The sequence below is a fragment of the Dysidea avara genome, chromosome 15, assembly GCF_963678975.1.
Source record: "Dysidea avara chromosome 15, odDysAvar1.4, whole genome shotgun sequence".
Taxonomy (NCBI): Eukaryota; Metazoa; Porifera; class Demospongiae; order Dictyoceratida; family Dysideidae; genus Dysidea; species Dysidea avara.
The window spans coordinates 8430372-8456912 of NC_089286.1; the positions used below are offsets into that span (position 1 = coordinate 8430372).

A 26541-nucleotide genomic window follows, 5' to 3' on the forward strand; every position below is an offset into this window, starting at 1 on the left:
TGTGATGTATATATATGGTTGGTAGCTGTAGTAACATCAACGACATCTGTATGCCTGTTTAGTGTGTGATCTGTGTCCCTTAGTAATTCTACCCACACAGTAGGCTAGTATACACAAATTGACAACAAAGTAGAGTTATCAAATAATCATCATACTTGGAGCTTCCTTGTCATATTGATACACCACCAACAAGAGACACTGGCAAGGCTTCATGAAGGAAAGATAGCATTGCACCGGCAAGAATAGTGGGCCAACACATCAGAGTTCAGAACACTACTGTACTAGCAAGAATTGTCTTTGTACTCAATATTTGCAAATTTAACTAGGTATTATTGTAAGTGCTAGTAGTAGCTATCTACAATGACCATTCACATAGCATCAACAAAATTTCCATACACTTGCACCCAAGTCTGTTATTATCTAACAACTTCCTCATTCATACAGCCCAATCACACACGAGAATGTATCCATCAAATATCAGACACTCCACATGAAAATGCAAGCAAACTTCCCTATTTGTAATCTGATTAGGAAACCTACTGGCATTATTATTAACTCTTGCTACTGGTGTTCTTATAAGACATCTGTTTAGCTTCACAGTACATACCTTTATTTTAACTTCCCATCACAAACACACCAAAATCAGATGCAGCAAAAACAGTCATACATTTAATTTAAAACCACCAAAGCTATCCTATAATGATAGAAGCATAAATCACCACAGAATGGATCTTCCATAATGTTATATAAGTCTCAGTCACTAATCTGCTTTTCTAAGCTGCTTTTGACATATAATAGAGTGAGCTGTACACATCTCTATTGATGGAGGTGGTGGACAGGAAAAAGTGAATTGTGATGACGAAGAACCTATTTAGGCAAAGCACAAGACCCAACAGACAGCTTTCCAGAACCTTTGAACTGGTATACAAAGTGACCTCCATAGTACAGCTTCTTTCTTGATAAGGTCAGAAAATCATGACCAACAAGTGACAGAAAAGTCTCACTGTATGTCAATTGATTCCAGTCTGAACAGCACTAGTCAAGGTTGGTTTACAGTATTAAACAAGAGCCGTGCAACTGATTTGAGCTGACACTACCTGACTGACACATCCTATTGTGATGTGTTTGTAGACTTCAGTTAGTCACTTAACTACATTACTTAACTGTGATCATTTTAATATAATCATTTGTTTGGATTCCAAGCATGTGCTTATGGAAGTTTTGTGTAGCTTTAATCCTTCAAATGCCACATGCACAATATATGTTGTGAATGCGGACATTAAAATTTTGTTGTGAATGTAGAAAAAGTTGCAGGTGAGGTAGTGACTTCATCTTCAGACAACTTATAGGCTAGGCTGAGGAACCACACAGATCATGTGACAGCATACCAATATTACATGTAAATATTCCATGTTGACAATAACTGTCAAGTTGTGTATTAACACCATCTTCTTTAAATCCAACAATGTAGATCATATACAAACACCTCTATAAACTGGCATACAATGAGAAATCAATAGGGATACATCATATTGATTAGATATCATTTACACACATAAACAGAAATTTAAACAAGAAAATTATTTGTAGTGGGTGCAGAATTATGACTCTTATATGAGCGATGTCATGAGAAAGTGAACAGAGATAGATAGCACTGTTGAACTATGTGAATTTTAAATGAATGTGCAACACATACATATCCACAGTGGAATTATTTTGCTGAATCTCAACAGCAAAGTCTGCTATAAGCGTCATTATGTAACCACCTACTGAAAGAAGACATGTAAATGTATACTTTAAGTCTTTAACAAAGGAAGACAGTTAAGATCATAAATTACAAACATGTCTTGTGAAGACATAATATTACTAGTCAGTTAGTATAAATACACATTACTAAGTGCTATGATTCATATCATCATTAACAACAACATGAAGACTACAGCTACTAACATACTCATCCTTTTAGGATGTGTCAGTCAGATAGTGCTGGGTCAGGAAAAAGTCTGTTCCAGTTTCTGTACTAGTCTGGGAATGATGGAGTCTAATCCTGGAAAGTCTTGTAATGACATCTACCAAATCAACAAGGCCAGTAGAGGAGTGTCAGGTGGCTACTGGATCCAAACTGCTACTGGTACACATCAAGTCTACTGTGACATGGAACTGGAGTGTGGTGGATACAAGGGAGGTTGGATGAGGATAGCTGATCTTGATACCAACAGGGGAGATGACTGTCCCACAGGATGGATGAAAGTAACTACTCCAACAAATGTAGATGTGTGCAGAGGTACTAACAATAACCCAGGTTGCTATCAAGCAACATATTCCACTAATGGATTAAGCTACAACAAGGTTTGTGGCATGGCTAGAGGCTACCAGAAAGGTGTCCCTGATGCTTTTGAAGCATTTACACTCCAAAGGAGGCGTACTCCAATCAATGAACCATATGTAGATGGATTGTCTTTGACCATCAGTGGCAGTCCTCGTAAACACATATGGAGCTATGGAATAGGGTTTAGTGACAACAATGCTGCCTGTCCATGTGGGTTTATCCGTACTAATGATGGCCGAGAGCTGGTTGGACCAGACCCACAAGAATTTGTACGAGGGCACTACTACTGTGAGTCTGGAACAGACAGAAATCCTCCAGCAATTACTGACTACCTTACTGACGATCCTTTATGGGATGGTGAACAGTGCACAGGAGATAGCCAGTGTTGTCATGATCCAGGAATGCCATGGTTCACCAGACAATTCCCTTCATCAGTGACTGGGGATATAGAAGCAAGAATATGCCGAGACCAAACATTTAATGATGAAGGAATTTTAATTGATCAACTTCAACTATTTGTACAATAACTCAATTTCCTTGTGTTCTGTGTATAAAGTTTATGTAGTAAAACATTATTAATGTTGTATTTGTGTAAAATCATCTGTTGTGTATTTGTACGTAATTGTGAAGCATATATGTGACCGGATTTGTGAAAAGGGGTCTTCCACACACATCCAATTCTCTGAACTGGGGAGACCATAACTTAGTGTTCAGTTACTGTAGAAACCTGAAAATTTCTTCATCCATTCAGCTATGTCAGTGCTCACTACTGACCAAATTTCAAGTCAATATCTTTTTCCAATTGTAAGTTATTAATCGTAAAAGTTGGTAAATTGGATGTGTGTGGAGGACCCCTTTTCGCAAATCCGGTCACATATATAGTGCTGTCTAATATGGAAAATTTAGCTTATCACCATAACGATCACTACACACTGTATTGACCACAGCATGTACTTATTCAAACTAAGGCTACATGGCAAACAATTAATTTTTTTCTTGATAACTAGCCAATACAAAAACCCTACACATTTACTCTACAAGATTACACTCTGTTCAAAGATTGATAAAGCATTTCAGCTGAAATGTGTTTCCTATACAAGTGACACATTTTAAGTGCAAAAAATGGCCATTGTGACATGTTGTTGTGTGAGAAGAATGCCAAGAGTAGCTAGCATAGCTGGATCAATGATGAGTATACCTTCAAGTACATATACGACATACCACAAGCAAGTCATGATGATTGCTAAGGCACCAATACATACAACACAAGAATTTAAAAACAGTCACAAAACTAGACCCTACTTTAACCTGTCACTACCTGTCTGACAACCATGTCCTACAGTGACATGTTCCATTGTAATCAAATTATGCTTTTGGTTTTAAAAGTATGGTTTACGTATATGACTGGTGATGACAAGAAATGCTACTATTCAGTAATTAATGCCAAGAAGTGATATGATTCAGGTCATAGTACATGAGAATCTCACTGGATACACTGACCAGAAGTCATGTAGTGTGTTTACTTTGTGAAATGACAACATGTAGTAATACAACTGCTGAACAAGCCTGGATTGAGTTGATAATGTTGTGTAGTTACATACCTAGTAACATGATTAAGTCATCAAGCCATTTACATTTTCTATAGCTCAGGAATTTCAAAGATGTGCACAAGTGTTGATAAATTCTCAAACGCTACAAGTACAATGCATGTTTGTTCACTTATTCTTTATGCACAAAATTAATGTTGAGTGTTTAACAAACATTGACAGTACTAAAGCAACTCTATTGTACTACTGTGATTCTTCATGCCACTGATACAAAAGGTTAGTGTCAAAAAGAGTGCAATAGGTTCAAGCTACTGCAACATCAGAGTAGAGATGTGGTTTCCTTAAAGCTGATACTACGCGGCAGTCACGTCCTACACTGAAAACTGTCTTCAACTTGACTGACATATTTGAGTTGTGAACATCATCTAACGTATCTAATTAGCATTATCAATTTCCTCCTTAGCAGACTTTAACAGTCATCATGTATACAGTCATCATGCTATTGAGTATAGTAACCAGTAATGATTCAGGTTATGGACCATGGAAATTGCTGGTTATATTTTTATTATGCTTGTTAGAATCCAGAATGAATTACTGTATTATAAGTATAGTAATCCTGCATTATGGCCAGTGCATAAATAATTTTATGTTAATTACACAATGAAACAAAAATAATTATTTAGTTATGAATGACAGCAGTCAAATTATGATATACTCAATACATACTAAATGCTTACAGATGTTCACCACGTAATAGGAAGGAGTGTCAGAAAGACTGAGATCTTACAACTTGCATGGAGACACATATACTTGACTAGCATACAACATAATCTGTGCGTATTGTTAGCTAAATTGTTTTACATTCTGCAAGTGTATTTTCTTACTGTCAATAGTTAGGCAAATAATCAATTTTTTTGAATATCAGTTAGTAAATCTACCTCAAAGTAGCACTTGATGATAGATATAAGCATCTTGAGCACAGCCTTCATTTGAGATTCCTGTTGATCTATGAAGTCAGGCAATGAACAGCTTTGATCATGTAATGGCATGCATGAACCAGATATGGAAAAAAATTAACTGTTTCATAACATGAACATGTTTTTGGGATAACAGTCTACACACGCAAGTTGTCATACACATGAGAATATTATACTCTTCTAATGTCAGTACTGATGTTTGGCATGAAACAGAAATCCTGCAGACACAAGAGAGAAAAATGGTGTTTAGCTCACATTTTCATCAGAAGCATATTCACTTAACACCTCACATATTACACATAATATTATTCTTTAGTACTATGTTGGATATGTGTAGTTAGACTACTATATGCAAACAGATAGCTACACTGTTGCAACCAATACCTTGCAGTGCCCATAACATGACTTGATTTCATAGATAGTGCATCATTATCAGCTAATAGTTACTACATGTATGCACTGTCAACTCAATCCTTTTCATAATTCCACCATTTCTGCATATTCAGGGAGCCTTAGTTGTACTGATGTGTGCATGTGTACAGCAAAGTACTGGGATGTAAGGCTTTTTTGTCTGGGTTTCTTAGAGCAGTCGTGGATTTCAAATGAAGGATATGACTGGTGATACCAAGAAAATTGAGGAAATGATGGACAAGAAGTGATTCAGGTTATAGTACACAAATGAACAGCTGTACATAACCTTGCATAAATAATATTATTGTAGATAATAAAAATATATAGTAATATTACTAGTAAATATGTAATTGTTGAATGCATCTAAACTGAAGTGTTTGACAGCCAAACAGTCACAACAACGATGACTCCTACAATCACGAGTAGTGGTGATGCTGATTTAGTAAAGAAATAAAACATCATCTGCTTGGAAGTCAAGATGCTGTTGCAACTCTTTAATGAACTATTATAGCTTTCCACTACTTCCCGGAACATGTGTGTAGCAGATGCTAGCCAAACCTGGAAGTAAAAAAAAAACTCGCCATTAAAAATTGAAATCCTTTATGAAATTCCTCTTACCTGATTTCTAGCCTTTCCACTAGCATCTTTATCATTTATAGACAACTGTGAGAATGATTCAACAAATTCAGCAGTGTCTGAAATATTAGGAAATAAAGGATGCCTAGTGATTAACTCAGACATGAGGAATTTCAGTTGACCAGCAAAGTTTAACAGAAGTTGGTTGGTCTCAGCTGGTAACACCTTTGGTTTGAACACTCTTTTCTTCTTTGTAGCAGCTGCAGACGTTGTGTTCATAGGACATGCCATCTCAGCACATACTGCACATAGTAACGTGATAAACCCTGAAACCTGCAACAACAGTAAAAGTACTTTTTAACTACACGATTTACTGAATTAGTGCTTATAGTTCCATACATTTTCAAAACTACAAAAAAGTTCAAGGGCCGGATAAGCCATTAGCAAAATTTACAAACAGCTAAGATGTATGTACAGCTTTTCTACACTACGTCTCGTACCTACCACTCAGACATAACACAGATACACCCATTGAGACACATTAGCAGTTTTCTAGTGTAAAATAGTGACAGTCTTCTATGCTAATACTTGATTTTAGTATTTCAGCACATTTTCTACATGCCACAGTAGATATAGATCATATAATTTCTACAGGTTTTGCTTACCTGTACAAGCATTACATAAGATTCAAATTGTATTGAAGTTTTTCTAAAAATGTCAAATGGATGCAGTGCACGTGGTGTCTCTGGTGTAACAACAGGGTCTAAAATCAACAACAACAATCAACATCAATTCATACACTACATGTACAAAATACCATCTTTGTTAGCATCTTCTGAACAAATTGCTGGCTTAGCATCACCCGCTGGTGCCATCTCCTTCTGTATCACATCTTGAAACTGTTTCCGGACATCATCAGGTATCCCTGGAATCGTCTTGCTACATTCTAATCACAGCAAATAACAGTCACAACTATCCAAACTAGCTGGCTAGCAACAACTATGTGGAATGTGGTCATACATTAATGGTTCTATTGACAGTTACACAAATACACTAAATGTCTAGCCCTATTATGGTGCTTCAGCATGGGAGAGAGCAATGCTATAACTTACAAGTTAAAATACATATGTCACTACATGTATATCACATTTCAAACAGGCTCTTACTGATCTAATAAGCACATGATAATTATTCTAATATGGTGTGGGGATTACTTGCATGACTGTCTCAAGTAGCTTCTTCACTTCAGCTAACTTGTCTTCACCAACTACACAATAATAATTATATCACACACATCAATTGGATTATGTATGTACATACGTACATATGTGTGTGTGCGTGTGTGTGCGTACGTACGTGGGTGCGTGCGTGTGTGTGTGTTTGTGTGTGGAGTACACTTTGAGTTACGTGTCACTCTAGATTCTTTGTATAACATGTTATGCATTTAGCAGCAACAGTATAATATAGTCTATTTGTTTACAATATCCATTTATTGTAACTCAACTTTAATTTCAGTTTACTAAGGTTCACCAACAACCAATTACAGTTATCATATATACACAATCCTGTAGCTGATTGTGTCAGTTCTTGGAAGAGACTTCTTAACTTGAAGGTATTTGTTAATGTTTGTCCATAATGATTCTTCACAAACAAGTTCAGTAGTGGAGTAGGAGGTTGTGATACAGGCACCTATAAAAAATCATACACAGCTAAAAACAATTTGTAGTTATCTATGAAGTACCATGTAGGACAAGTATGCAATGTAGTACAATGGGATAATAGATGAGATCACACACACACACGCACGCACGCACGCACGCACGCACGCACGCACGCACGCACGCACGCACGCACGCACGCACGCACGCACGCACGCACGCACGCACGCACGCACGCACGCACGCACGCACGCACGCACGCACGCACGCACGCACGCACGCACGCACGCACGCACGCACGCACGCACGCACGCACGCACGCACGCACGCACGCACGCACGCACGCACGCACGCACGCACGCACGCACGCACGCACGCACGCACACACACACACACACACACACACACACACATAGCTACAGTAAATATGAGGTATCAAAATACTTAATCCCAGGAAAAATTGACAGATAAAAACACCATATAGAATCTGCATGGTTTGTATTTGACTGAGCTCTAATTCTGGTATATACTAGGAGTCTAAATTCGATTAGGGATCATAGAAATAAGGAGTGGTGATACAAGGGAGGTCACCTACACTTGCAGTTATTCTATTGCACACTTCAGTCATATACGTAGTTGCACCCATGACTGAAGTACTCTTGCTTCTATTTCTATAATCCCTATACTCAAACTTCAATTCCTCATTTTTCCTTGTACTTCTTTTCATAATAAAATTTATGACTGCATGGTGAACTCACACATATTGCATCAAAGGCAACCATATTTGTGTTTAAATGTGCCCTGACTATCAATTATTGGAAGATGAAGTGGCCATTCTGATTCATTTCCAGCTAGATTTGGTCTATTGCATAGTGCTACAAATGAAAAGTGCCTCTGCTATCAATCCATACACCACTGAGATTCCCATTATAAATGTGAGTCAGCACATGAAGCCACATATAGACATGCTACCCACAAATAGAGGCATAGCTATACCCTGGGCACAGGCCATTACTGGTGCCAGGGCAGTGAGCCTGGTAAAGCAAATGATAATGTAATACTTGGCTGAAACAGTTGCTAGCCATCAAAGATTTTCTGTACTCAAAATTTCTTCAATTTAGTAAAAGTTCTATGTAATAACTAGCATCACATGATTAGATTTGAGCTAATTTTGAGCAGTCGTGTCTGCCTTACTGAAGGTGAGATTATGGAGAATCACTGTTTTATTTAAGCTGTGGTTCTCCTTAATGTTGGATATACAATACACAAAAAGAGCTGTACGCAACTACTGGGCAAGTCAGTCTCTCATTTGTTTAGTGATAGCTTCTATATTATTCATGCAGTAATTATAATAAGTCTAGTGAAATAAGCTGTACAAACAGCAGTGTAGTAACTAGCTAGGTATACGTATGCACTTTTAAACGGTTTTTCAAAAGCAAATGTGTAATAAAGAGTCCACAGAAATGGACTTATATTACATAGCTTGCATGGTGACAGTCAGATGTTGTGCCCTGGTAGCTATGCCCTTGACCACAGATCAGTAACCAGTAATGCCTAGTACAGTAACACCCAGTACTTCCATAGGTGGTTTGTTCAGACTGGGAACAGGCAATGATACTATTGTTAATGCTAGACCCTACTCCTGACATGAAGCTATAGCTGTCCCATCACGTTTCACTCACAATCAAATTACACTTTCCTCAATTACCAGGCTGCTTTTACAGTGATGATGCAAATGACTGGTGATGACAGGAAAGTTGAGGAAATGCTGATAAGAAGTGATTCAAGTCATAGTGCATTCTCACTGGGTACACCTATCAGAAGTCATGTAGTGTGTTTGTTTTGTGAAATGACAACATGTAGTAGTAGTAGTAGTAGTAGTAGTAGTAGTAGTAGTAGTAGTAGTAGTAGTAGTAGTACAACTGCTCAACAAGACTGGATTAATGTTATAACGTTGCATGGTTACCTAGTAATGACACCTTGCACTCAACAAGCTTTCTTTACAGTTCAGTTAAATGGTAATGATGAATTCTGGCAAAACATGTAATTTGCTACTAACATCAAAGTATGATCCATTTCTATAACCACATCAAAAGAATGAATTGTGGAGCAGAGTAGAGTGGTACTACACTGTTCTTTAGGTAATAGTACCCTGAATGCTATGAATAATATCATACTAATTTGTTTACTCTTCATAAAGCTACTACAGTATCTGGAATAATGTAGAGGTGTGGTTTCCTCTCAAGCTGACAGTTACATCCCTACATGACTGACTGACATGTTTGATATATGAACATCACTTAACATATCTAAATACCATCCACTTATTTCTCCTTTAACTGGTTTAACAATTGTGATGTGTATGGTTGATGGTTGTAGTAACATCAATGACATCTGTATGCCTGTTTAGTGTGTGATCTGTGTCCCTTAGTAATTCTACCCACACAATGGGCTAGTATACACAAATTGACAACAAAGTAGATAATTATTATACTTGGAGCTTCCGTGTCATATTGGCACACCGCCAACAAGACACACTGGTATGGCTTATGAATTTGTACCAGGAAAGACAACATTGCACAAGAATAGTGGACCAACACATCAGAGTTCAAAATACTACTGTACTAGCAAGAGCTGTCTTGGTACTCAATATTTACAAATTTAACTAGGTATTATTGTAAGTGCTAGTAGTAGCTATCTACAATGACCATTCACATAGCATCAACAAAAATTCCATACACTTGCACCCAATTATCTAACAACTTCCTCATTCATACAGCACAATCACACCGAGAATGTATCCATCAAATATCAGACACTCCACATGAAAATGCAAGCAAACTTCCTATTTGTAATCTGATTAGGAAACCTACTGGCACTATTATTAACTCTTGCTACTGGTGTTCTTATAAGACATCTGTTTAGCTTCACAGTACGTACCTTCATTTTAACTTCCCATGACAACCACACCAAAATCAGATGCAGCAAAAACAGTCATACATTTAATTTAAAACCACCAAAGTTATCCCATAATGATAGAAGCATGAATCACCACAGAATGGATCTTCCATAATGTTATATAAGTCTCAGTCACTAATCTGCTTTTGACATATAATAGAGTGAGCTGTACACGTCTCTATTGATGGAGGTGGTGGACAGGAAAAAGTGAATTGTGATGACGAAGAAACTATTTAGGCAAAGCACAAGACCCAACAGACAGCTTTCCAGAACCTTCTAACTGGTATACAAAGTTACCTCCATAAATGCAGCTTCTTTCTTGATAATCATGACCAACAAGTGACAGAAAAGCCTAACTGTATGATTCCAGTCTGGTCAAGACAGTATTAAATAAGAGTACAACTGTTTTGAGCTGACACTACCTGACTGACACATCCTATTGTGATGTGTTTGTAGACTTCAGTTAGTTACTTAACTACATTACTTAACTGTGATCATTTTAATATAATCATTTGTTTGGATTCCAAGCATGTGCTTTATGGAAGTTTTGTGTAGCTTTAATCCTTCAAATGCCACATGCACAATATATGTTGTGAATGCGGACATTAAAATTTTGTTGTGAATGTAGAAAAAGTTGCAGGTGAGGTAGTGACTTCATCTTACAGGCTAGATCGAGGAGTCACACAGGTCATGTGACAGCATACCAATATTATGTATAAATATTCCACGTTGACAATAACTGTCAAGTTGTGTACTAACACCATCTTCTTTAAATCCAACAATGTAGATCATATACAAACACCTCTATACACTGGCATACAATGAGAAATCAATAGGGATACATCATATTGATTATATCATTTACACACAAACAGAAATTTAAACAAGAAAATTATTTGTAATACTTCAAGTCTTCTCAATAGGTGCAGAATTACAACTCTCTTATATGAGCGATGTCATGAGAAAATGAGCAGAGATAGATAGTACTGTTGAACTATGTGAATTTTAAATGAATGTGCAACACATACATATCCACAGTGGAATGATTTGTTGAATCTCAACAGTAAAGTCTGCTATAAGCGTCATTATGTAACCACCTACTAAAAGAAAACATGTAAATGTATATTTTAAGTCTTTAACAAAGGAAGACAGTTGAGATCATAAATTACAAACATGCCTTGTAAAGACATAATATTTCTAGTCAGTTAGTACAAATACACATTACTAAGTGTTATGATTCATATCATCATTAACAACAACATGAAGACTACAGCTACTATCATAGTCATCCTTTTAGGATGTGTCAGTCAGATGGTGTTGGGTCAGGAAAAAGTCTGCTCCAGTTTCTGTACTAGTCTGGGAATGATTGAATCTAATCCTGGAAAGTCTTGTAATGACATCTACCAAATCAACAAGGCCAGTAGAGGAGTGTCAGATGACTACTGGATTCAAACTGCTACTGGTACACATCAAGTCTACTGTGACATGGAACTGGAGTGTGGTGGACACAAGGGAGGTTGGATGAGGATAGCTGATCTTGATACCAGCAGGGGAGATGACTGTCCCACAGGATGGATGAAAGTAACTACTCCAACAAATGTAGATGTGTGCAGAAGTACTAACAATAACCCAGGTTGCTATCAAGCAACATATTCCACTAATGGATTAAGCTATAACAAAGTTTGTGGCATGGCTAGAGGTTACCAGAAAGGTCTCCCAGATGCTTTTGAAGCATTTACACTGCAACGAAGACGTACACCAATTAATGAAGCATATGTAGATGGGTTGTCTTTGACCATCAGTGGCAGTCCTCGTAAACACATATGGAGTTATGGCGTAGGTGCTAGTGGTGATAATGCAATCAATGCTGCCTGCCCATGTGGGTTCATACGTGCTACTGATGGCCGAGAGCTGGTCGGACCAGAGCCACAAGAGTTTGTAAGAGGTTACTACTACTGTGAATCTGGAGGTGACAATGCACAGACTGCTGACTATCTTACAAGTGATCCTTTATGGGATGGTGAACAGTGCACAGGAGATAGCCAGTGTTGTCATGATCCAGGAATGCCATGGTTCACCAGACAATTCCCTTCATCAGTGACTGGGGATATAGAAGCAAGAATATGCCGAGACCAAACATTTAATGATGAAGGAATTTTAATTGATCAACTTCAACTATTTGTGCAATAATTTTCTTCATCTACTGTCAAATTCTTGTAATATATATACACATTAATTTTTTGCATAAAGTAACACACAACATGATCTGTGTATCGCTAAATTGTTTTACATTATGCAAGTGTATTTTCCTACTGTTAATAGTTGGTTGACTTTTTAAACTGTCAAATAATCCATTTTTTCGGATATTAGTTACCTCAAAGTAGTACTTGATGTTGAACATCTAGAGCACAGCATTCATTTAAAATTCCTGTTGATCTAGGATGACCATGTGATGGCATGCATGAACCAGATATGGAAAAAATTAACTGTTTACATATAGTACAAATGATGCATGAACATGTTTTTGACAAAACAGTCTACACACTCATGTTGTCATACACATGAGAATATCATATTATTTTATTGTCCGTACTGATGAGAATGCCATCAAGCACAACTTGTAACCTAATTAGAAAATGGTATTTAGCTCAATTGTCATCCCATGGCAGAAGCATACTCACTAAACACTCCACACACTATATTTTGCTATACACATTCCATGATGGATGTGTAGGTGGACTGCTACTAGAAGTGATTTTACTTCATAGAACATGGTAGAACATGGAGGTAGCACATCATTATCATCTAATAGCTACTATATACACTGTCAACTCCATCCTTTTTATAAAACAAGTACAGGGAGCCTTAGTTGTACTGATGTGTGCATGTGTATAGCAAAGTACAGGGAAGGCTTTCTTTTTGTCTGGATTTCTTAAAACAGTCGTGGATTTCAAATGAAGGATATGATTGGTGATACCAAGAAAATTGAGGAAATGATGGACAAGAAGTGATGCAGGTTATAGTACACAAATGAATGGCTGACGCAATGTACCATAAATAAAATTATTGTAGATAATAAAAATAATATAGCAATATTACTAGTAAATATGTATATTGTTGAATGCATCTAAACTGAAGTGTTTGACAGCCAAACAATCACAACAACAATAATTCCTAAAATCACGAGTAGTGGTGATGCTGATTTAGCAAAGAAATAACATCATCTAAAAATTGCTGCTTGGAAGTCAAGATGCTGCTGCAACTTTTTAATGAACTATTATAACTTTCCACTACTTCCCGGAACATGTGTGTAGCAGATGCTAGCCAAACCTAGAAGAAAAAACTCACCATAAAAACTGAAATGCTTTATGAAATTTCTCTCACCTGATCTCTAGCCTTTCCGCTAGCATCTTTATCATTTATAGATAACTGTGAGAACGATTCAACAAATTCAGCAGTGTCTGCAATATTAGGAAATAAAGGATGCCTAGTGATTAACTCGGACATGAGGAATTTCAGTTGACCAGCAAAGTTTAATAGAAGTTGGTTGGTCTCAGCTGGTAACACCTTTGGCTTGAACACTCTTTTCTTCTTTGCAGCAGCTGCAGACGTTGTGTTCATAGGACATGCCATCTCAGCACATACTGCACATAGTAACGTGATAAACCCTGAAACCTGCAACAACAGTAAATGTGCTTTTTAACTACACAATTTACTGAATTAGTGCTAATAGTTCCATACATTTTCAAAAAAAAGTTTAAGGGCCGGATAAACCATTAGCAACAATTACAAACAGCTAAGATGTATGTACAGCTTTTCTGCACTAAGTCTCATACCTACCACTCAGACACAGCACAGGTACACACATTGAGACACATTAGCAGTTTTCTAGTGTAAAATAGTGACAGTCTTCTATGCTAATACTTGATTTTAGGATTTCAGCACATTTTCTACATGATCGTATGATTACTACATGGGTAGCTTACCTGTACAAACATTACATAAGGTTCAAATTGTATTGAAGTTTTTCTTAAAATGTCAAATGGATGCAGTGGTGTCTCTGGTGTATCTAAATCAACAACAACAATCAACATCAATTATACACTACATATACAAAATACCATCTTCGTTAGCATCTTCTGAACAAATTGCTGGCTTAGCATCACCTGCTGGTGCCATCTCCTTCTGTATCACATCTTGAAACTGTTTCCGGACATCATCAGGTATCCCTGGAATCTTCTTGCTACACTCTAATCACAGCAGATAACAGTTACAACTATCCAAACTAGCTGGCTAGCAACAACTATGTGGAATGTGACCATGCATGAATGGTTCTATTGACAGTTACACAAACACACTAAATGTCTAGCCCCATTATGGTGCTTCAACATGGGAGAGAGCAATGCTGTGACTTACAAGCTAAAACGCATACTTGTGTAAAAGTCACTACATACATATCACATTTCAAAAACAGACTCTTGCTGATCTAATAAACACATTCTAAAGGATCACCTGTTAATTGTGTCATGACTGTTTCAAGTAGCTTCTTCACTTCAGCAAACTTGCCTTCATCAACTACACAATAATAATTATATTTATACATCAATTGAATTAAGCCATGCATGTGTATATGTAAGTACGTGTGTGCATATATATGTATGCATGCATGTACATGTATGTATGTATGTGTGTACGTGTGTATATGTATGTGTGTATGTGTGTATATGTATGTATGTATGTGTGTATGTATGTACGTGTGTATGTATGTACGTGTGTATGTGTGTATGTATGTACGTATGCATGTACGTATGCATGTATGTATGTATGTATGTATGTATGTATGTATGTATGTATGTATGTATGTATGTATGTATGTATGTATGTATGTATGTATGTATGTATGTATGTATGTATGTATGTATGTATGTATGTATGTATGTATGTATGTATGTATGTATGTATGCATGTATGCATGTATGTCTATGGAGTACACTTGGGTTACGTATCACTTTGCTGCTGATATTTACATTATTCGTATAATTACTTTGCTATGCGTTCAGCAGCAATATTATACATACTCTATTTGTTTGAAATATCCATTTACTATACCACAACTTCAATTATAGCTTAGTAAGGTTCACCAACAACCAATTACAGTTACCATATGTACACAAACCTGTAGCTGATTGTGTCAGTTCTTGGAAGAGACTTATTAACTTGAAGGTATTTGCTAATGTTTGTCCATAATGATTCTTCACAAACAAGTTCAGTAGTGGAGTAGGAGGTTGTGATACAGGCACCTATAAAAACCATACACAGCAAAAACAATGTGTAACTATCTATGGTGTATCATGTAAGGCAAGTATGCAATGTAGTACAGTGGGATAATAGTTGAGATCAGACTGACAGACGCACATGCAGAGCTACTAAAAATGAGGCATTTTCCATTAATCCCAGGATACAAATAATATGGTACAACGTATAGAATCTGGTTTTTATTTGACCATATATGCAATCTCTAATACCGGCACTAGGAATTCAAATTTGAGTAGGGATCATAGAAATAAAGGTGATAAAACAAGGGAGGTCGTCAATATTGTAGTTGCTCTATTACACACTTCAGTCATATAGTATACCCATGACTGAAGTAGGAATTATATGTCCACTAGTATAGCTGTAGGTGACTTCCCTTGTTTCATCACTTTTATATGATCCCTACTCAACTTAAATTCCTAAATTAATAGTTTTCTTTGTTAGCTCTTTTTTTTGAAACATAATTTACTCACGCATACCGTAACAAAAGAAAGAATGGCACCAACTACATCATGAAATTAATTTTGGTGCCCTGACTATCAATTATTGGAAGATGAAGTGACCATTCTGATCTGTTTTCAGGTTCAGCATATTACATAGCATCAAAGTGCCTCTGCTAACTGCCCATTATAAGTGTGACAGTCAACACACAAAACCACAGACATGCTACCTGCAAATAGAGGTGTAGCTACACCCAGGCCTGCACAGACACAGGCCCGGACTATCACTACTGGTGCCTGGGAAGCGAACCTGGTAAAGGCGGTGCTCACCACCGATATAATGCAATACTTGCACTGAAACAGTTGTTAATCATCAAAGATTGCCTATATTCGAGCTTATCAAGAATTTAGTAAACTTCTATATAACGCTCAGCACCAATGATTGCATTTTGAGAAACTGTCAAATAAACAACTGTACTGGGTAATACAGTAATTGCTTTATTAATGATAGACCGATAAAAATGGACAAAAGTCATTTCCTGCTGTTGTTTGGAAGGCAAGGCATTTTGAACAGAGAATAAGTTGCTAGTCTTGTGCCCACCACACTGAAGACAAGATTAAGGAGAATCATTGTTTTATTTAAGCTCTTTCAACATCGGATATGAAGTACACATAAGAGCTGTATGCAAGTACAGAAGAATGGAAAGAGAAGTTGATAGTTACTGGGGCTGGAGCTGTGATAAGTCAGTCTGTCATTGTTTAGTTTTAGCTTCTATATTATTCATGCAGTAACTAAAATACCCTAGTGAAATAAGTTGTATGCAATGTAGTAACTAGCTAGATATATGTATGCACTTTTAAATGGTTCTTCAAAAGCAAATGTGTAATAAACAGTCCACAGAGATGGGCTTGCAATTCTTACCACATAGCTAGTATGGGGACAATGCAAACCTTGTGCCTGGGTATTCCTGAAAGCTAGCCATGCCTCTGCCCGCAAATCAACAACTAGTAATACCTAGTACATCCAGTAGTGGAGAAAGGAATGGGACACAAAGGAGGACAAAGGTAAGTCCATAATGCATCCACTGTAGCTGCTGTGGTTGGCAAAAAGGCACATCTTGGGCCTAACCGACGTCAAACAGTCAAGCCCGCAGCTTATTCATAGTTGAACTATGTACATCGGACTGAAGGCATCTGTTAGCAGTCAGAAGAAAACCCAATATTTTCGAGAGCATTTATAATAAATAGAAAGGATAAGTGATTTTAAAAACCTCCTCAACCACAACTGCAACAATTTGGCATACCAAAAACCGGTAACTAAAAACATCAGTATTGTGTATAATACATACGGTGTGTATAGTGGAGTGGCAACTTCCAGAGGTGGTCTATTCAGACAGGGAACAGTCAATGATACACTACTAATATCACTAATGATAGACCCTACTCCCGACATGAAGCTATACCTGTCCCGCCACGTCTCATTCTTAATCAAATTACACTTTCCTCAATTACCAGGCTTTTACAATGATGATGCAAATGGCTGGTTATGAAAGGAAAGTCGAGGAAATGCTAACAAAAAGTGATTCAGATCATAGTACATGAGATTCTCACTGAATACACCTAGCAGAAGTCATGTAGTGTGTTTGTTTTGAGAAAATGATAGCATGTAGTAGTACAACTGCTCAACAAGACTAGTTATAACGTAACATGGTTACCTAGTAATGACACCTTGCACTCATCAAGCTAATTTCATTTTCTTTACAGTTCAGTTGAAGATGAATTCTGGATCTAGAAAAAACTCAAACACTACATTTTTTCTGCGGTGAAACAAGTGGTATAAAACTTTTGTAATTTGCTACCAACATCAAAGCATTTCTTAATAATACACTATAACCACATCAAAGGGATTGTAGAGTAGAGTGGTACTGCACTGTTCTTAAGATAATAACCCTGAATGCTTTAAAGCTGCAACAACATCTGTAGAGGTGAGGTTCCCCTCAAACTGATACTAGCTGACAGTTACATCCTACACTGAAGACCGTAATGACTGGCCGACATGTTCACTTAACATATCAAAACTACATCAATATTTTTCTCCTTTAATTGGGTTTAACAGTTGTGATGCATATGGTTGGTGATGACACCAAATATCTGCTTAGTGTATGTTCTGTGTCCTTTAGTAAATTCTACCCACACAATGGGCAAATTGACAACAAAATAGAGTTATCAATTATATAAACAATTATCATACTTGCGCCTGGGGAGCTTCCATGTCATATTGAAATGACACACTGGTAAGGGTTCATGAAGAATGATTTATTCATCTCATCACAAACCACTGTAGAGCAAAGTGTAGAAAGTTCAATTAATTTCTTACATCCTGGCTGTTTTTTACCATTTAATGATTTAGCTCACGTGGGTGCATACGTACAGACAAAAGTAGGTAGGTAGGTAGGTAGGTAGGTAGGTAGGTAGGTAGGTAGGTAGGTAGGTAGGTAGGTAGGTAGGTAGGTAGGTAGGTAGGTAGGGAGGCAGGCACACACACACACACACTTTTACAAAAACAATTTCAGTAAACCAGGCACGCGCCCACAGCGAAGGCTGGCTGTGGGTACACACCTGGTTTAAAAACTCAGATGCAGCTAAAATAATCATGCATAAGTCTCAGCCAGTGATCAGTAACTTGCTTTTCTATTGACAGAGTAGGGTGAGCTGCACATGTCTCTGGTGGTCAGCAGAAAAAAATGAGTTATTAAATGTAGAAACAATTTAGGCAAAACACAAAACCCAATAGACAGCTTTCCAGAAGCTTCTACTGATTTACAGAATGACCTCCATAATACAGCATCTTTCTTGATAAGAGCTAACAAGTGACAGAAAAGCCCTACTGTAGGAAAATTGATTCCAGTGTAAACTGAATTACAGTACAGTATTGAACAGGAGTATAACTGTCTTGAGCTGACACTACCTGACTAACACATCCTATTGTGATGTGTTTGTAGACTTCAGTTAGTCACTTAACTGCATTACTTAACTGTGATCATTTAACATATTTGGATTACAAGCATGTGCTTTATTGGAAGTTTTGTGTAGCTTTAATCTTTCAAATGCCTCATGCATATTGAAGGTATCAAGACCAACTCTAGCAGCCAATAAGACATCATGGAGGTTAACCAAACTAATAACCTGTTGATAGGGTTAAATGGGCGACCAATCAATTGTTTCTGTACCGTTTATGACACTGTTTACTCAACACTAGACCAGCATGGTAACAACAGTGATAGTGTTACATCAAAAGAACATAAACTCATCATCAGAAACTCTAAGCACTATTATCACATGTTAGATTACAAAGAAAAAACAGCTAGATGCATTCACGAGAATTATGCCATGACTAGGTATAAGGTGCTGAAACCAGATAGCAAACTAACACTAGCCTGTTATAGCTGATATATTCCACTAAGGACCAGCAAGAGAAGAGAAGGTCACAAGCCTGTATGAATCCGGACATCAAAACTTCGTTGTGAGTGCAACAAAAAAGTTCCACACCAGCTGGTGGCTTGATCCACAGACAACTTATAAGGATAAGCTAGGCTGAGGAGCCACACAAGTCATGTGACAGCATACTAATATGTGTAAATATTTCATGTTGACAATAACTGTCCAGTTGTGTACTAACATCATGCATCTTCACTAAATCCAACACTGTAGAACATATACCTACATACTTGTTTACAATGAACTACCAATAGGGGTACATCATATTGATTATATATTTAAACAAGAAGTTTGTAGTGCTACAAGTCATCTTACTATGTGCCACAGTAACCTTCAGTACTACAATTCTCTTATATGAGTAAAAGTCATGAAAAAGTGAGCAAATATAGATAGCACTGTTGAACCATGTAAATTTTAAATGAAATTGCACACACGATGTATTCACAGTGGAATGATTAATGATTTGCTGAATCTCAACAGCTAAAGACTGCTATAAGTGTCATTATGTAACCGCCTACTGAAAGAAGACGTGGAAATGTACTTAATGAAGGAAGACAGTTGAGATCATAAATTACTGACATATTTTGTGAAGACATAATGTTACTAGTCAGTTAGTACAAATACACAATACTAAGTGTTATGATTCATATCATCATTAACAACAACATGAAGACTACAGCTACTAACATACTCATCCTTTTAGGATGTGTCAGTCAGATGGTGCTGGGTCAGGAAAAAGTCTGCTCCAGTTTTTGTACTAGTCTGGGAATGATGGAGTCTAATCCTGGAAAGTCTTGTAATGACATCTACCAAATCAACAAGGCCAGTAGAGGAGTGTCAGGTGACTACTGGATTCAAACTGCTACTGGTACACATCAAGTCTACTGTGATATGGAACTGGAGTGTGGTGGACACAAGGGAGGTTGGATGAGGATAGCTGATCTTGATACCAGCAGGGGAGATGATTGTCCCACAGGATGGATGAAAATAACTACTCCAACAAATGTAGATGTGTGCAGAGGACAAAGTGAGAGCTCAGGTTGCAATCAAGCAACATACTCCACTAATGGATTAAGCTATAACAAGGTTTGTGGCATGGCTAGAGGTTACCAGAAAGGAACACCAGATGCTTTTTGGGCAAGTTTGCTACAATTTAGACGTACTTCAATCAATGAAGCGTACTTGGATGGACTTTCTCTGACCATCAGCGGCAGTCCTCGTAAACACATATGGAGTTATGCTACAGGGTTTGCTGACCATGACAGAAGTTGTCCATGCACTTTCATTGTGGACAATAATGGTGACTTGCTTAGTGGACCAGACCCACAAGAATATGTTCGAGAACACTACTACTGTGAATCAGGAACAGGTGGAACACCAACAGGGTCTGACTACTTCACTGATGATCCTTTATGGGATGGTGAAGAGTGCACAGGGGACAACCAGTGTTGTCATGATCCAGGAATGCCATGGTTTGCCAGACAATTCCCTTCATCAGTGACTGGGGATGTAGAAGCAAGAATATGCCGAGATCAAGAATTCTCAAATGAAGGAACTATAATTGACCGACTTCAACTTTATGTACAATAATACACCATATTGGAGTATTGACGCAACATGCAAAGACAACTAGTTGAATATAAATTTGTACAAACGTACTTATCACATGTGGGCAGAATGTATACTACTTTTTCATGTCTACACTTACACTTATGTATGTACCCAATTACTCGCATGTGTGTATATTTAATTGAATTAATACAAGTGTTGTGCTATCAGAGCATGTATACATGTGTAGATATGTACAAGTTAGCTATGACCAGTAGCCCAATAGCTACAGTACATGTAATGCAAACTGTACAATCTGATACGTCTGGATTTTACAAGTCTCGTTATAAAGCCAAAGTAGTGCACACCCATCTTTGAGATACACACACAACACACATTACACTACAAACACACAACACACATTACACTACAAACACACAACACACTACAAACACACACGTGTGCATGAATGCATGCATGACACACACACGTATGCACGTACACGCACACACGCACACTGTACATTTACATTCAAAACACATAATACATTACCCACTGTAAGGACAGCAATTCATCTTCAAACAACACAGAAATGAGATGGATACCACAACTAACCAATGGGATCCGTAACGTCTTGAACACAGAGAGTGACTCATGTGTTTCAGCAGCTTGTACAGACTCTTCAAACATACGCAGATCTTCATTGAACACCTCAACAGGAGGTGCCTGTGTCCCTGCATCTTGTGAGAAATCATTTAATAGAGTGGAATAAGTAGGCAAGAAGGACAAGGCTCCTCGTGACAGCTTGATGACCAGAGCAAGTATCCGTAACCACAAACACTGTAATATGAAATTGACATAAAAATGTAAAATATGTAAAATGATTAAATTTATGACAAATTTTGAAGTGACTATATGCCGAAAGTATGGGAAATTTCTTATCTAATTATTCTACATTACATTAAATTTCAAATGCTCAAAAGTAAACTATGCAATTCACTTGGCACACATGCGGTAAGTCAGTATTTGTTTGTCAAAGATACAAGATCTACATTATGAACATACCTCAGCCTCAAATGATACTCTTATAAGTTCCTTAGACAGTTTTCTGCAATATAATTTGCACACAAAGCACATTACATGCTAGTAAGATCACAACAGTATATATAACACTACCCACCAACCTACAGCCCCTTTGCTTATTTTAGCTATTTTATCAATATGCCAAACATTACTTCTGATACCTAAACTGGACAGTGTATTTAGCTGGATGACTTCCAAACAACTACTTTCATTTGTCTCTAAAACCATGATAATGATATAACTCAGTCACCAAAACAGTACAAAGTATAAACACAGCAAAGGGGTAGGTCTTGTTGCTAAGCAGTTACTTTCAAGCAGCAGAAGCCTTACTCAAAGAGATCCTCACATTCATACAAGTGTATATACCTCCAGCCATTATGATGTCATATGTGTATAACTGACAATCATTACCTCTTTGGTGACTGCCAATCTTCAAATACTTCAAAGTCTCTGTTATCACGTAGATTATCAAAGTATTCTAAACAATGGTACAAAACCACAACAAAGTCACATATGTAATACATCAGTGTCTTCATAACACACAGAACAGTACACACAGCCTAATACTACCTACCAGTAAAATCATGTCCATAACGAGGAGATAGTAGAGGTGATGAAAACACCTTCTCAGCAGTCAATAAACTAGAACAAAAAACAAACAACTTAATGTCTTAATATACACGTTTCACTGTAATATACGGATGAAGCTGACAAAAAGGCAATACCTGTTTGCATTAGTAGTTAACAGTAGTATCTGTTGGTCCACAGTGACTAGAGCATAGTGGTGAGAGCTAATGAGTCTAAGGTACGTTGTTCTCATCTCAGGAATCTGTAGTAAATGGAGACAATTAGTAGAGGTGTACTGATATGCCGATACATATCGTATTGGTGGCCGATATAGACATTTCTACTATATCGGTGGGAGCCGATATTGCTGCTAAAAACCGATACGATATACCTATATACAACTGAACTATCTTGAGGACACTGTCCAATGATCAAGCCACATTATAAACCCTATTATTTAGCTAACAAGGGTGGGAAACAGTAGTTAACATCCTTGTCTAAAAGCAGTACACTACACGAAGCAATCTAAGTGCATGCATAATCACTGTTTTGTTGTCACAAAGCTTACCAATCATACAACAAACACTCATAGTGGTGAGCCTGGGGAAACAGCAATAAGATGAACCAAGTGCACAGCATAAAACAACCAACCATTTCTGCAAGCCATTAAAATGCGGAGAATTCCGGACTAATCTTGGCAGGGGCATGTATTAAAACATTTGTGGGTGCCTTATAATCTGAGCTGTCAATAGAGGCCACACCACCATGGGTAACCAAGCATAGCCAATAATCTTAAGACTGTCTTCAGTAGTAAAGTTGAACTTGGCATATGTGGTTCTTCAAATATAAATAGCTATACTTAGTTATATTGGTATATCGGATCGGTATCGTATCGGTTTCAAAATGATTAATCTCATAACGGATCGGTATCGGATTGGTTTAGTTTTCTTATATCGGTATACCTCTAACAATTAGATAGAACCCAAATATTTTGTAATAGTACACTAAATCTAAATACATATGTAATGTGTGTATGTGTGAACATTTCATAACACATGTCAATGCTCCGTTAATTATTTTACAATTCGAGTGTACAGAAGTACAGTATTTTCTCAATGTTTGTAGTTTGTCTAATCGTACTTTTTTTTTACAAAAATTCTTCATTAGTTGGTTATTTATTTATGTACACACACACACCAGAGGGACGTGCCCTCTTTTAACCCAAAGGGATACCCCATTTCTGTTCACCCATTACATAGATTTTCAGTCGTAAAGCACCCATAGAGTCCATTAGGTTTCACCCATGTGCATTTGAAACCAGGACAAGAAGCTTACCTGCCTATAAGTTTACAATACCCACACACACACACCACACACACGTACACATGCACGCACGCACGCACACATGCATGCACGCACACACACACACCTTAGTAAAGAAACCATTCCTGTAAGCTTGCACCATACATTCTGTAGTCTAAAACAAGACAATACACAGGAGCAGATAAGCACATTCTTCACAACATCACAGTTACGTACTATTAAACCACACACTGCCAAACTCTTAACGTAGGCAGTGCTAAACCTATAATATAAAACACTCACCTCTCTTTCACAAGTCTTATAGAATTTTAAGGCAAAGCTGTAGAAGTGGTTGGCAAACAGAAATGTTCCTACAGACTGCATGTACCGGCTAGCAATATACCTACACAATAGCAATGATAGCATTTGAGTGACAGCACAAAATACATATATACATGCCATTTGGTTTCCGATACTTCATTAATATATTAGTGGAACATGTGGTATTGTGTTGTACTATACAACAAAGGCATTTGCTTATGTGCGTGTGAAATTTCATATTATATTTATAGCTACAATTCAGAAGCTACTCCTGGAAGGGAATCTTAATCAGAAGCTGCTGCATTATGACAGTTTGCTTACCAGTGTATCATACAGTATGGTAGTACTGTATTGTAGGGATCACAGAGGTATTGGGTTTTTTGTCCAAAAATATCACCCAAAAGCTAGCCTTCATGACAGCTTAGCAGTATCGAGTAGGCATACTCAAGCCAATAAATGTCTTCAGAGTGACCATAAAATTTTTACATAGTTTATATGAATTTTAAATTTCTTCAGAATTTTCTGCTGGCTAAGCATAACTTGACTATGGTTAAGACTATGGGCTTGATTCCTCACTGTTTGACATGGCTCTAGCCCTGAGATGTGGCTTTAGCCCTGAGATGTGGCTTTAGCCCTGAGATGTGCCTTTTCACCAACCGCAGCAGCTACCATGCATGCATCATGGTGATACCTATGTCTTCCTTTCCGTACCATTTCTTTCTCCACTACCATGTAGGCACTAATTCATGGTAATGCGTCATGGCTTAAGTACACTGTACTTTATTTCCATAGTGTGACTAGACAAATTGCAAGAGGCGCTTTTTCATTTTTAACACTGTGCAACAGCTTAAACATAGTAAAATGTTTTTTGCACTTCTATTTACCACCTCTAATATTACAAACAGCCACTATAGGAGGTATATTCCTAGCTCTCAAATAGTCCAAAAGAGTGCTATATATTCATAAAGAGCATCTCTAGTGGTTCCCTACACAAGTAGTATGTAATGCACAACACATGATAATGGCCACTCACCCTAGTGTGTCTATCTGGATACTTTTGATCTCCAGTGAGTCATATAGTTCTGAGCATAGCTCAAATGCTCCTACAGACATTAAGAAGACAAAAATTGTAAAAAAAATTCTACTAATACATTGTGTAATGGACTTTCATCAAAATAACAGAACACACACACACACTTTGTATGGATCAAATGTGGCTAAAACAACTGATAATCTCATTGTGGGTTTACCCCAAATATACAATATAGAAATTGGCCTGAATATGATCAGTAAAGAACCTGACACTGCTTGCTGCACCAATGAGACCATTCAATGTAATACCTCGATAAGTCAACATCCTTACTAATCCGACACAAAAACTTTTGGCACAAAAGTGACCGTGTATAGCTACACTGTGAACATTCAGTACATAGGGACTGCTGCACTAACCTAGTTCACCATAGATCTTCAGTAGCATCAGTTGTAGTTGAGCATTACTTCTACTCTTCTTCCAGCCTAGCTCCAACATGAGGGCAGTATCCCACAAGTAACCAACATTGTCTGTACATGAGCATACATTAAATAATTCAGTATCGTATTGTTAGTTACAGAAATCAACACTACATCAAGTTTATAGTCAACAGATACTAACATCATATTAAAGCATACAGCTCTACACGTAGGTATTAACTGTGGTATATCTTACTTGTTTCTTGGTATATTTCTAACATTAGTTGAGCTGCTAACTGTACATAAACATCACTAAACTGAACCTCTGTTTTCCGTAATAATCTTCCTGTAATCAACAAGATCAAAAGGTAAAAATGTTCAGTATAAAGACACACCTGCACACCATAATACAATTTGTCTCATATAGTGTTCCCTTAATAACAAGTTTGTGATTGTTCATTTTTCAGTTATCAGATAAGTTCTCAACAGAACATACGCACTCACACAACAATTAGAGCTCTACAGTAAAGTACACGACCTAGGCAAATTTATTAGATAGTACTG

The 26541-nt window shown here is 37.3% G+C and overlaps 2 protein-coding genes across 2 annotated transcripts in view; one reads left to right on the forward strand and one right to left on the reverse strand.

Annotated features, from left to right (window-relative positions):
• The first annotated feature begins 11710 nt into the window (after window positions 1-11710).
• Window positions 11711-12794, forward strand: LOC136245732 (uncharacterized). Its single transcript, XM_066037216.1, has one exon. The coding sequence runs from the start codon at window positions 11717-11719 to the stop codon at window positions 12644-12646; it is 930 nt and encodes a 309-aa protein (XP_065893288.1). The 5' UTR covers window positions 11711-11716; the 3' UTR covers window positions 12647-12794.
• Window positions 12795-13514: 720 nt separating this feature from the next.
• Window positions 13515-26541, reverse strand: part of LOC136246128 (N-alpha-acetyltransferase 25, NatB auxiliary subunit-like) — an 89255-nt gene continuing 76228 nt past the window's right edge. The window contains exons 10-25 of the mRNA XM_066037585.1: window positions 26234-26323; window positions 25978-26088; window positions 25562-25631; window positions 24511-24610; window positions 24335-24382; window positions 23064-23167; window positions 22913-22980; window positions 22750-22816; window positions 22321-22363; window positions 21871-22095; window positions 15633-15756; window positions 14969-15031; window positions 14578-14706; window positions 14443-14525; window positions 13841-14131; window positions 13515-13786 (exon numbers count right to left, since the gene is read on the reverse strand). Coding sequence (XP_065893657.1) covers window positions 13637-13786; window positions 13841-14131; window positions 14443-14525; window positions 14578-14706; window positions 14969-15031; window positions 15633-15756; window positions 21871-22095; window positions 22321-22363; window positions 22750-22816; window positions 22913-22980; window positions 23064-23167; window positions 24335-24382; window positions 24511-24610; window positions 25562-25631; window positions 25978-26088; window positions 26234-26323 — 1766 coding nt within the window. The 3' untranslated portion in view covers window positions 13515-13636. The remainder of the gene's footprint in view (window positions 13787-13840; window positions 14132-14442; window positions 14526-14577; window positions 14707-14968; window positions 15032-15632; window positions 15757-21870; window positions 22096-22320; window positions 22364-22749; window positions 22817-22912; window positions 22981-23063; window positions 23168-24334; window positions 24383-24510; window positions 24611-25561; window positions 25632-25977; window positions 26089-26233; window positions 26324-26541) is intronic.